At 52.5% G+C, this 13,302-nt stretch overlaps 1 protein-coding gene across 6 annotated transcripts in view; it reads right to left on the reverse strand.

Moving 5' to 3' along the window:
* SLC25A48 (solute carrier family 25 member 48) overlaps positions 1-13,302 on the reverse strand; it is a 51,402-nt gene that overhangs the window by 19,838 nt on the left and 18,262 nt on the right. For all 6 annotated transcript variants that reach the window (XR_015250063.1, XR_015250062.1, XM_086703560.1 and 3 more), the window contains exons 3-4: positions 12,248-12,319; positions 9,102-9,360 (exon numbers count right to left, since the gene is read on the reverse strand). Coding sequence is in view for 4 of the 6 variants with exons in the window: in XM_086703560.1 (XP_086559686.1) it covers positions 9,102-9,360; positions 12,248-12,319 (331 nt within the window). In the remaining 2 variants the exon portion in view is untranslated. The remainder of the gene's footprint in view (positions 1-9,101; positions 9,361-12,247; positions 12,320-13,302) is intronic.

Below are 13,302 nucleotides of genomic sequence, written 5' to 3' on the forward strand. Positions count from 1 at the left end.
TGCTGCTGTTTTCTGAACATGTTGTTGTACCCTAACCAAGCAAGGAGTTTCCTGATGACAGGAATCCCATGCTACGGCCTGTCCTAGAGCACCGTGACCCTGTACCTGACACGGTGTCTGCTTTGTGCCTCAATATCCACTCAGTCAACACTTGAGCATCTGACCAGGCAGCTCTCAGGACTTAGGCCTCCCAAAGTTTCCCTCCCTATCCTGGCATTCATCCAGTCCTGGTCCTGTCTGGTCCTTGTCCCTGAGGCCGTAGATATCGGAAGAAACTCCCAAATCATGGTCCCGGCCACTGCGCTATTCCAAAATGTCATGGAAGCATGCCGTACCGTGGATATACATCCTCCAGCAGACAAGCTGGGTGTAACTTCTATGATGTGGGTTTACGCAGGCTGGGCAAACCCCTCGGGGCACTTCTTCGGAATGTTACCAACCGGGAAGCTCTCGTCCACTTCCTGTTTCCAATGAGTCCAGCAGTTTCCTTACGGTCTGAAGAGTCCAAGACAGGAGATGGTTTAGTAGAGAGAGCCCCGTATTAGAAGCAGCTGGGGTTTGCTTTGTTGCTCAGTTGCTATCTACTGTACGATCTGGTGGAAAAGACTCAACCACACTGGCCCTGAGTTTCCTCATCATCTACAAAAGGGGAAGGATAAATAGCCTGTCAATTTCTTTTGGCTTTTGTGAAAATTGAGTGAGCATGTTGACAAATGAACTTTACTTGAGGCGGATAGTCACTCCTATTTTTAGCACCCCTATCCTGATACGACTCCAGATTCTGGAAGTGCTGGTAGTACCAACCTCGGGCAGCAGTGGCCTGCAGCCAAACCTACTGTGGGAGATTGCGGACGCCCACGCAGGGCCAAAAACTACCAATGCTAACGTCAAGTCTGAAATCAGAACAATATTTGCCCTCGTCAGTTGATTTAGAGACCAAATGGATATGTCACCCAGGTATATCACCTGCACAGTGGCATTTGTTACATTGTACGCACCTTCATTCATCTCTGCTAGCGGTGTGGGACCACAGTTTGGAAAAGATTCAGCCAAACCATCCAGAATTCAAGGACTCCTCTTGAACTACATGGCTAAAGGCCTGGCCTCTGCACACATTTCTTCCTTTCACTTTAGTGCTGCTACTGCTCCAGCCCTCACATACCATTGGCAGCTCACAGCCTACATAAGAAGAAGGCTCAGGCAGTACGGTCCTGGCTTGTCTCCAGTCCTTTGACATGCTCCAAGGGTGCCTGTCCTCCCACACAGGCCCTCTTCTTCAGGAGTTAAATGGACCAAGAGTGAGGGAGTTTAGCATCAATAATTCCTGCCCTGCAATGGGAAAGTCTTGAAAGATCTGCTCTATCAGAAGGCTGCTCCTCCCCAAGGCCAACCTGCCTGAAGAAGAGTGTTTTTCTTGGCAGCCACACATCTTTATGGTGGCAATAAAACTCCGTTGCCAAAGAGACAAACCGAGGTAGTCAGGGCCTCCCAGACACGGTTGGCGACTTTCCCAGCCGGACATCTCTGAAGACTCAGAAAAATCGGACAAATGGTTCTACCCCATCTTGTCATCATGCAGATCCTGGAGCCCAAACAGGCTTTGTATGCTGGTGCGTGGTTGATGATCTTGCCTGCCCAGATCTAGCCCTCACGTGGCCCTCCCTGCTGTCACCACTCCAGCCCTATTAATCTCACCTAGGCATGTTCGGAAATCAGGACCTTCTTCTCCTCAAATCCTGGCCACACTCTCCCCTTCGTTCTGTTCATATAATCCTGAACATGGTAGAGTCAGGCCTTCCAAAGAGGGCTCCCTCAACCTCCTTCCTCCGGCCCTGCATCATCTGCTTTGCTCTTCTCTCACAACCTGGAAATGAAAGGCTTTTTCCTTCCCCACCCTTTGGTCTCTGTCCCCAGTGTCACGTCCTCGTCAGCAATTCTCCCCTCTTGATTCCCTTTACACGACATTGGTGACAGGGGCCTCCCAGGACTCTGCCTCCAGGGACCATGGAGGTGGACAGCCGGGAGCAATGCCCCGAGACACCATGTAACAGCTGAGGGAGCACAGACACGTCACACGACCTGAGCCGCAGTTTCCCTATCTGTAAGACAGAGAATGGTATGATGATTTAAAGGCGGGGTGCACGTGGTAGGGGCCCAGTAACTGCTGACTGCACAGCTGCTGGTGTCGCGGGAGCTCCTTCCTGGCATTTTCCCATTCATCTCCACCCTCTTCCTTTCTGCGGCTCACCTCAGCTGTCACTTCGCTCTCACACCCCTGACTATTGCTCCCACCCTGATATTCCAGCTGCAGTACCTCGCACAGGAACCCAGCCAAACTCAGCATGTTCTCACTCAAGCCTGCCCTCCTGCCAGTCTCCAAAACGGCAGCAGGGACAAGAAGTGTATACGGGTCACCTGCTCCACGCCAAGCGCGGCCTCAACATACTTCACGTGCTGCTTAATTCCCCGTGTGGGAGGCTTCCTCCCTGACAGTCACCCAAATGGCAAGTCCTGGGTCATTTTAGACCCTTCCCTCTCTCCTGTTTGGCCCACTGATTCTCCATCACAGATGCCTCCCATGGACCACTCCCCTCCGTTCCCACAGCCCTGGGCCCCCTGTTCCCTGGTCTAAGGCTACAGCCCCAAAACAATCCATTCACTTCTCCTTCTTCTGAAGACTGGATCCACCTTCCTCCCACACAGCTCTGCGTGGTCATTCTGGTGTCCAATATGCCTCGCTGCCTGCTGAAGGGCACCTTAGCCCACCCTCGGCTAAGAAATCCAAGCTGTTCAGGGACGCCTGGGTGGCTCAGTTGGTTAAGTGTCCAAATTCAGCTCAGGTCATGATCTCACAGTTCGTGAGTTCGAGCCCTACATCAGGCTCTGTGCTGACGGCTCAGAACCTGGAGACCGCTTCGGATTCTGTGTCTCCCTCTCTCTCTGGCCCTCCCCCACTCACACTCTGTCTCTCTCAAAAATAAACATTAAAAAATTAAAAAAAAAAAAAAAAAAAAAAAGGAAATCCAAGATGTTCACAACTCACCCTGCACCTTCCCCTCCCTGACCTAACCAAGAATGGTTCACTCGTTCTGTCACATGCCTGCTTTTCCCGCCTCTGACCCTGTCCCTACAGGTTTCCTCTGTTTGAAACCCCTCTCCATCACCACATTTTCCTCTCCAAAGCCTAGCCAATATTCAAACACCCCATCAATGGCCACTTGCTCTCTGGAGTCTTCCTGACCTGCAGAGCCAGACTCCGAGGTGCCAGAGCCTTCCATAGGCCCTTCTCATTTTGCTACACCCCACCAGACTGTGTGCTCCCTGGAGGCAGGGGCTGTGCATCTGATAGCTCTGATTTATCTACTCTGCGTGGCTCACAGCAAGAGCTCAGCAAAGGCTTGTGAATGAAAGAACCAGAGACTGTGTTCCAACAGGTAGAACACTCAGCTCTCTGCCTTCAACCGGGCCTGGCGAAATTAGAGGCTGGTCAGCACAGAGTTAATGCTGAGCCCTCCTCCTGCAGGCCCCAAACTCTGCCCTCCTGGAGGGTTGAGGTCTTTGTGATAAGCACATTAATCAGTCTCTGAGTTAAAACACAGACCTGAAAGCTCGAAGATGGAGAAGTGAGTGTGAATGGCCATAGACCTCCAGGATATGACTTGGCCCAGGCGGCAGAGGGATTGCTGGCCTCTGGGACCACAGCCCTGAATTCCAGTTCAGGCCCAGTAGGGCACCCAGGGAGGCTTATGCCCACACACAGGGTAAGGATGACTTAAAAGGGAGGGTTTCTTCACAGGTGCCTTACAGTCCAGGCCACATCCAGCTGAACTCAGGCCAGCCTTTCCTTGCCGGCCAAGCGGCAGGGGCACCAACAGAAAACCTCTGATAAGTTACAAGAGTTTTCGTGCCGGGTAACTGCTGTTTAGTATGCAGCGGCAGTCAGAGCCAGACAGAACTTCCCTCTCAACTTCGGCAACTGCTGATGTAATTTGGTAAAACGCTTCTGTACAACAATTTCACAGTATGTGCCAAGAATCTTAAAAATGACCAGAACTTTTGACTCATTCATTCATGAATCAAAGAGCCCACACATTTAGGGAAACAACCCTAACTGAAAGCAACTCCTTATGGACACGTTGCCTGAGCACATTACTATTTTCAAAAGAGAACAAACGGTCAAAAACCTAAACGTCCATCACAGGAAATGTGGTTTCAGAAGTTTAATAGTACAGCTAACACTTATTTCGTGTTTTCAACGAGCTAGGCATTGTGCTAAAATAGTCACGTGTGATACATCATTCCGTTCTACTCCAGTTATGAAGTAGCTAGTAGGGTTATGCCTGCTTTGCCGATGAGGAAACTGAGGCTGGGTGACGTTAGGGGAGCTACCCAGAGGTCCTGGGTTCTCATGGAGGTAGGATTAGAAGCAGGCAGTCTAACTCCAGAAACTGCATTTTTGCCACACTGTATCATCCCTCTTGATACATGTGTGTCTGTGGGCCTTTTGTGCACAGAGATGCACATCGATTTTAAATATTAGTCATCTATTTTAAGTAATTTTATATGCCATTTTCATAACATGGAAAATATTTGTTATAATATTGACTTAAAACAGAATATGAAACTGTCTATATAAGGACAACCTTTTAAAATATTTTAATTAAAATACTTTATATTTAAATATTTAATTAAAATACATACTTTATTTAGAAAAAGAAACACATTACTGTAGTAACAGTGATTATATTTGGACATTCTCCCTCTACATTTAATGTTCTGTCTTATTTACTTTTTTTTTTTAAAGTTTATTCATTTATTTTGAAAGAGAAACTACAAGTCAGGGAGAGCCAGAGAGGGGAGGGGAGGGGAGGGAGGGAAGGAGGGAGGGAGGGAGAGGGGGAGAGAGAGAGAGACAGAGAGAATCCCAAGCAGGCTCTGCACTGTCAGCACAGAGCCTGATGCGGGGCTCGAACCCACAAACTGTGAGATCAGGACCTGAGCCCAAGACGAGAGACAGACACTTAACTGACTGAGCCACGAGCCACCCAGGAGCTTCATGTCTTTTGTACCTTTTCAACCACAGGTCACCACTGGTAGATAATCAGGATGAGCTCCCTGGTGCTATATTTGCAAGCCTTCAGCTGAGCTGAACTCTGACCTTGACGTGGCCTCCATTCTACCTGTCACATGTCCCAAAGCAAAGATGCCAGAGACCCCCGGCACCCAGCTTCAGTATATGGGCACAGTCTCTCACGTCCCATCGTCTCTACCCAGGAAGTGGTTTGGACAATTCTGGGGTAAAGCCACAAACCGCGGACAATCCCACAAGCCCTGCCCAAGGCTGCCTGCAAACGCCCAGCTCAGCACGGTCACCACAAGGAGCGGACCTGACCCAGAACCAAGACCACAAGCTGGTAAGTCAGGACCAGCCACACGCTGATCCAGTCCACACAGTGCTTCGGGCTTCATGGCGTTGTGTTTGTGTCTGGTTTTGTTCTTAATTAGTTTGTCTGACAATTTCCAATCCAGGCCATGCGGCAACTGGGACCTGGGATGGGGTCATAGCTGACCCCTCAGACAGGATGTGAGCCACCCTTGCCACAGTCCCCACCACTCCCTGCTGCCTTCCCTGGCACCAAAGCGGACTCGTGCTTGAGCTGCTGCTTTTGCAACGGCACAGTGATAGCGAAAGTGAAACGTGTTCTGTGTCCACGTTTCAGTCAAAAGAGGAAAAATGAGATGTGGGTTAGGAGGGCTGTGGGTGTCAAGTAAAACGGAAGTGGGTACATTTTCCAGGTACCTCTGCTCACTTATGGTACCTCCCAGGTCTCAGTGAGTCTTTGAGCCTTCCATCTCTGGCCTAGAGGGTTTCTGAGGGACGAGGAAAAGAAAGCCGCGTCCTTCCGCTTTCCTGGAGAGGCTCCTAGCGCAAAGTATGGCCTGGTGGCCCAATGCCAGCCTCTCCTGCTCCATACCCCGCAGCAATGATAGCTACCAAAGACCTCCCCCCAGCCCCCACCCCCTCTCTCCCGCCCCAGGCAGCTGGACTGGGGGTGAACAACAGACCAGGCAGACACAGAATTCACACCCATCCCTTGGATTCCAGGAGCGGGGCCTATTACTTTAAACCATGTCCTTTTGGAGACGTGCTCCCAGCCCACTTTCTCCCTCAAGACCGATGCTAGATTTGTGGTAACTTTGTGCCAAGGCCCGAGGAGTGTTATCAAAGCTGCTTCTACATCCGGGCAGACAAAGAAACAGCACCAGTGGGCCCTGAGTCACTCCACTTCCCCCCGGGGGAGGAACCTAAGGACATGCCTCGGGCTCCCCTTTGTAAAGGTCTAGGAACGGGGTTGCTAGGAAGATGAGACTCACACTGAGCTCTTCACATGGTGCCTGGCACAGGATACAGGTTCAGTAAATACTAGCTACTCAGCCCCCACTGCTGTGATCTGGCTGAGCCCAGACTAGAGGCTTGGGGAGCACAGCCCAGGCGGATGCTACAGTCCTCGTTTCTACCCTCCCTGCACTTGCTCAGGTAAACCGCCTTTGTCCTCATACCTGCCAGCTAAGCCCCGGGGGGCCCAGGTGCTAAGACTTAGAACTGCAGAGCTGAGAAATGTTTGCCTGCAGGAAATTCCCCTGTCCTCTTATTAAGAGCCTCCCCTGAGTCCACAAAAGGCCAGTTTCGTGGCACATTGAAAAGGACAGAATAAACACATGTTCATTTTCTGTTGCTGCCTCGAGGGATTGGCTAAAGAGAGGGCTATAGCCTGGGAGGGCTATAGCCTGGGAGGGCTATACGTCAGGCTCTCTTGGTTGCTGGTGAGCAAGCACAGGTGACCCTCAGTGCTGTGCTGGCCCAGATCAAGTGCGTACCTAGTGTGCTGGGTAAATGAACAGGGCTAACAGCTATACAGACCTTACAGTGTCGAGCTGGGGTGTGAGTTGAAAGGCACACACACAGTCAGGCATCCAGTGAGCTGTGCAGCTGCCCAGCTCCCTAAAACTGGCTGGTTGCACCCAGCTTTGGGACCCTTCTTGGGTCTGGCCCTTCCTGGACTGTCTCCCATCCTTCCTCCAAGCGCCAGAGGCTTTTAGCCTGGCCTCAAGATCCCCTGTGGTTCAGGCCTTGGCCTGCCAGGTTATAGCCACCATTCTAGCACCCTCTGTGGGGAAGGTTGAGGGTGGGAGAGGGCAGGACAGAGGATGGAATCACTTAATTTGCCTCCAAATGTCCCAGGCTTTCCTAAGGAAGGCATTTCTTGAGAAACACCTCCCCTGGTGTCCGGGCTGGCTGTGCCTCGCCTCCAGCAGTAGGCACACGCACGCCTAGCCCTTTTTTCTCCCTTTCCGGGGTCAAAGTGCCCAGGTTGTGAAGGACGCAGGTCTGCCCCCAGGAGCAGAAGACTCATCAATGGTAAATCTTCCAACATCCAGACCCAAAGAGTTTTAAGACTTAAGGAGAGAGTTCCTCTCTGCCTGAGATGGACATAAAGCTTTCCTGAAATAGGACAGAGAAAACACCAGGCTGGGGGCCAGGACTCCCTGTTGTCAGTCTGTTCATGATGTTCATTCCTCTACATCTTTGCTTTTGCCTCTGGGACAGGACCAGATCAGCAAGCTTCAGACATTTCTGTGAGGTGCAACCCTTCGACTCAACTAAGTTGTACCAAGACATGACTCAGTATGTCAAACAGGTGGAGGTGGGATTCCCTTGCCCCGCAGGTCTCTTAGAGGTCCCAACAGGGGTGTGCTGTAACCCTCCAGATGAGCCAACCTGTTTCTTGCCCTGTGTCACCCACATGATGACAGTGACCGTGGGCCTGGGGGGTACTGAGCATCCTTGAGGCATGACGCAACTGGCTAGGGCCGCTGGTCCCAGGCCCTCCACATGCCCCAGTGGGGATACCAGCATCGTGCTCAGAGAATGTACAGCCTTGTCCCGAATACATCCTGGGCTGGACAAGATGTGCGGGCTGAATCAAGGCAGAAGAGCTGCTGGGCTGGCTGGAATGCTCCCCAGTATATTACAGGGCTTTGACTGTGGAACCCAGCTGAGCCCCAGCCTCTGAGGGCAGAGACATCACATACAGGTCATTCAAAAGGCTGCCAGGGAGAGGAGTCTTATCCATGAGAGCTGTCAGCCCAGACCAGACATCTGAGTTGTCAGGAAGCACCACAGATCCAGCCCTTCCATTATACAGAAAGGAGACAGTGGCCCAGGCAGGGGCGTATCTTAACCTGACGAGACAGAGTGCAGTCAGAGTCAAGAACCGTACGTGGAGGGATTGAAACCTAAGGCCCCCAGCTTGTCCTTCCGTGCAAGCTGGCACTTTTTACTCTGCACACCAAGTGCCTTCCCGTTCTTTCCATCCTCCTTTATCAAAACCACTCCCAGGAAAAGACACAGAAACTCCTTTCTCAGCAGAGAGGAAGTAACAGACTCGGCATGTGGTACAGGGTTGCTGTGTAGCACACCAAGAAATGAAGCTCTAACTACAAAGTCAAGGAGGGGGAGAGGAGTGACCCCTCACCCCCTACAGCTGGTGGTCTAGGTATGAGACGTCCTGGCTGCACACCCTGGTGTTGTGGACAAGTGTGTGGGTTTGAGATCCATCTGTGAGTTCCTCAGGTCCCCATGCCTGATTTAATGCTCTGGGATGCTCTTTGAAAATTCTTAATAATTTTTCGATAAAGAATCCCACATTTTCCTCCCACACTGGACACTGCAAATTATGTAGCTGCTCCTCACCCACCGGTCATTAGCTGTGTGGCCTTGTATAAGTGTCTCAACCTCTGAGAGACTTGGTTTTCTCCTCTGCAAAATGGACGCAGTAATAGCACCTGCCTTACACAATTGTTATGAAGACCAATTAAGTGAACATACACAGGGCTCTAGGTAGGCGCCTGGCACAGAACAATTGATTAATCATCTAATTAATGATAGATACTACAGATAAGAAGAATCATTATAGACAATCACGTGACAATGCAGATGCTCTGCTCAATAAAAAGGATATTAACAACTGCAGCCCAGACCGGCGAACCAGCCAAGGGTCGCAGGTACCCAGGCATCAGGACCCCTCCCCTACTCTTACCTTCCTGAAATGGCTGTGTTTGCATCTGCAGCCGGATCTTGATGAGGTCTACGGGCGTGCCCAGCCCCACAGAGACCACGCCAGCCACCATGCTGGCCAGGAGAAGGTCAGACAGGGTGCCGGACGGGCTGGCCCCGGGCTCCCTGCAGTGGTGCTGGCTGAGGAACCTCTGCGTGTTACTGAAGACCCCAAACACCGCAGAGTTGTAGACCGCGATGGTGGCAAGGGGAAAGGACATGCCCTTGAAGAAGCCGAAGACCTGTGGGAAAACGAGGGCGGTGGAGCATGAGGGCCCAGGGACGTCTGCAGGCCAAGGCGCCGAGCTCCCCACGCTGCCCTCCACACAGTCCCTGCCCGCCTGGGAGCCCGCAGGCTGGTGAGGTGACACTACAGGAAAAATAAATCATTATGACAGTGACAAGAATACAAGAGGATGCTGAGTGATAGGAGAGCCATGGCAGGTGAGGGGGTGCTCTCCAGGGCATTCTTGCCCTGGGCGGAGAAATCAGCGCGTGTATGCAGTTTTGTTTCCGGAGTCTAGGTGTCCTGGGCCTGGAATCCGTATTTGCCACCAGGGTGGCCGTGTTCTTGGGCTGGACGGATATCAGGCTGCGAGGAGCCCTAGAGGGTAGCACAGACTTGCCAAGCACCATTCTCTGAAACATCTGCCAGGTGACAGGGGGACATGCGGACACCATAAGAAATCCTCGCCGCCCTCACTGAGCCTACGCTCTGGGTGCAGGAAAGGGGAGGGGGACAGGGCCAGACAAACTGACAGGTGACTAAAATTCAATGGGCCAAGTCTATGGGGAGGGTCTAAGGGGAGCAGAGTCCTCAGAAGGCTTCTGCACATACGCGGAAACCACAGGAGAGGGGGCTGCAGGCTGAGGAGAGGGTCCTTTCCACACTACACTCTTTTAAAAAAAAATTTTTTTTTAATGTTTATTTATTTTTGAGAGAGGGAGAGAGTGACGGAGGGAGAGAGGGAGGGAGAGACAGAGAACGAGCTGGGGAGGGGCAGAGAGAGAGGGAGACACAGAACTTGAGCTGTCAGCCCAGAGCCCAGTGCAGGGCTTGAACCCACAAACTGTGAGGTCATGACCTGAGCCTAAGTCGGACGCCTAACCGACTGAGCCACCCAGGCTCCCCTCCACCCTGCACTCTTGAGGAACATCACAGACACTCCTCTGAAACCTGGAAAATTCCAGAGACCCTTGGAGGAGTTAGGCCAGCACATACTTTTAGCTCTGTGCCAAAAGCGAAAAAGCACCAGGAAGCTGTTGTACAAACTCCAGGGCCGACACAAACCTGCTAATCCTGACCTAGGTGTTTGTGCCCTATCTGTCAGAGGCAGGACGCCTCCCACGCACACGTTCACACACAGCCTGCCTCAGGTCCTCCCTCCAAAACAAGCTCCTCCAGATAACGTGGGACATCACTTAGCCCCAAAGGGCTGTGTCTCCAAGGAACGCCCACAGTTCCCACAAAACCCCCGGCGCTGGGACATTGGCTGGCAGGCAATGGGGACCATGTGTGCCAAAAAGGAGAATTGATGGCCACCTTTCAGGGGAGTGACGAATTGCACATCGCCGGGAACAGCTAGAGTGAGGTTTGTAGTCCGTTGTCAAGCAGCCTATCAAGAGAGTTAGAACACCCAAACAAAAAACACACCTCTGAGGAAAATCTCCGAGTGCGGATGGGAGGCTCCCGAGCCCCAGGGCACCTCCTATGATGGAGGTCGTGGAAAAGGTGGTGGTCAGCAATGGGGCCAGGTTTCCAGGGACTCAAGGGAAAGCCCAGGGCTGCCACGGGGCTTGTAAATGACCCCTTCTTTAAATTGTCATTTCAGGGGCGCCTGGGTGGCTCAGTCGGTTAAGCGTCCGACTTCGGCTCAGGTCACTATCTCACAGTTCGTGAGTTCGAGCCCCGTGTCGGGCTCTGTGCTGAAAGCTCAGAGCCTGGCGCCTGTTTCAGATTCTGTGTCTCCCTCTCTCTGACCCTCCCCCGTTCATGCTCTGTCTCTCTCTGTCTCAAAAATAAATAAACGTTAAAATAAATAAATAGTCATTTCATCACAAATCAGAAAATGTATTTTAAACTCCCCAAAGAGGGGCCTGAGAAAGTCTTCGGAAAGCACACGCTAATTCTCAAGAATTATAAAATATTATTCAAAACTGGGGCACCTGGGTGGCTCAGTCAGTTAGGTGTGCGACTTTGGATTTCAGCTCACGTCATGATCTCAGGGTTTGTGAGTTCGAGCCCTGAGTCAGGCTCTGCGCTGACAGGGTGGGAGCTGCTTGGGATTCTCTCTCTCTCTCTCTCTGTCTCTCTCTGGCCCTCCCCCGCTCATATGCATGCGTGTCCTCTCTCTCAAAAATAAACAAACTTAAAAAAATATTATTCAGCTTTCCCCTTGGAAAAGGAAAATCTTGGGCCTCCTGGTCTCAAGAAACCTGAGGTACAAGTCAGCGCTGGACATCTGGAATCAGAAGGGCCCGGGGCGCCTGGGTGGCGCAGTTGGTTAAGCGTCCGACTTCAGCCAGGTCACGATCTCGTGGTCCGTGAGTTCGAGCCCCGCGTCAGGCTCTGGGCTGATGGCTCAGAGCCTGGAGCCTGTTTCCGATTCTGTGTCTCCCTCTCTCTCTGCCCCTCCCCCGTTCATGCTCTGTCTCTCTCTGTCCCAAAAATAAACGTTGAAAAAAAAAAAATTAAAAAAAAAAAAAAAAAGAAGGGCCTGGCTCCCGCCACAGGAAGGGAAGCCAGTGAGTGTGTGGTTTAGTGACTTCTCGTTTGGCTTTGAAAATGGACGGGTCACCCTGTTTTCACAGGACTTCTCCTTCCTGTGACTCCAAATTCCTTAGAATTTCTCCAGAGAGGTTACACAAAATCGGGTCTCTCTCCAGTAACACTGCACAAGGTGTCAGGGTTAAGTTTAGGTGACGCACGACACTTGAGGTGTGGTGGTGTGAGATGAGGAGGCAGGAGGCGACGCTGAGCCAAAAGCAATGATCAGGCCTCCCGCCCGATGGGCTGGTGTCAGGACTGTGGCCACGGTGCCCGGGCCTGGGCAGGCTTCGAGCCGTTCGTTCGTGGGAGTCCCTGGCGGGTGCGGCTCCAGGCCCTGCCCCGGGGCGGGGGGCACTTACACTCTCCCTCCTGTACACCGTGCGGATGCAGCTGATGGTGTCCCCGTAGTTGACGCCGGCCTGCAGGCGAGTCTGCGGAGAGATGCAGTGACGTGAGGGCCCAGGACGGGATCATTCACATCCCCGCTGCCCCAGAGATGCTGACCTTGTGGCGCCGGGGCCCGGAGAGGGGAAGGCCCTGCCCCAAGTGATCTGGCCAGGGAGGAGGGCTGGGTTTCTGTCCCCACCAGGCCTGCGCTCTGTCCTCTACCTGCACCGCCTCCCTCAATGTCCCATTCAGACCTTGCTGAACATAGCAGAAGTCTTCCTGGTCTGAGAGAAGAACAAAGGCCCGTTTGTTGTTCCAAAGTGATGCCTGAATGATCAACATGTGATCCCTGTCTCTTGACTACAAAAACTAATCCGTGGCCCTGCTCTGTCTGCTGTCCACACTCTGCCGTCCTCAGTATTAGCAGAGCGACTTGTCCTTCTCACCCCCCCGGAACCCCCACATCTCCCCGCTGGAGGATGGGCTGGTCTCCCCACTGGTCTCCCCGCTGGAGGATGGGCTGGTCTCCCCACTGGTCTCCCCGCTGGAGGATGGGCTGGTCTTCCCTCTCACCCCTTCGCCTGCATCTGCACAGCAGTCACGCTGTTCTCTTCCAACCACAGTGAATCGCACCACTGCCATTCAAAGTTCACTGGTGGCTTCCCAGCAAACCTAGAGTAAACCCCACCCTCTCTGCCAGCGTCCAGGAGGCCTGGGACTGCCTGCCTCTCACCCCTGCATGTCATTTTCTCCATGCTCCTGCCGTCTGGGCCCACCACGTGGCACGTCCCCAAGTCCTTAGAATGTCACTTTCCCCCTTCCCCTCCCTGCCTGAAATTTCTATCAGCCCTTCCTTCCCCCCAGAAGGCTCTTCCTCCAGTTCCTGCTCATCTTTTCGGTCTGAACTTAAATGTTGCAATGGTGTCCTTTCTCTAATTATGGCTTATTTGGGCTCCCTCTCTATGGCAGGGTCGTCTCGTATTTCCCTCCTGTCCCCAAGCTGAGCATGGCCCTAGCACGTGTCCCC

Source organism: Puma concolor, chromosome A1, assembly GCF_028749965.1.
Source record: "Puma concolor isolate L17-30 chromosome A1, mPumCon1.1.hap2, whole genome shotgun sequence".
NCBI classification, from domain to species: Eukaryota; Metazoa; Chordata; class Mammalia; order Carnivora; family Felidae; genus Puma; species Puma concolor.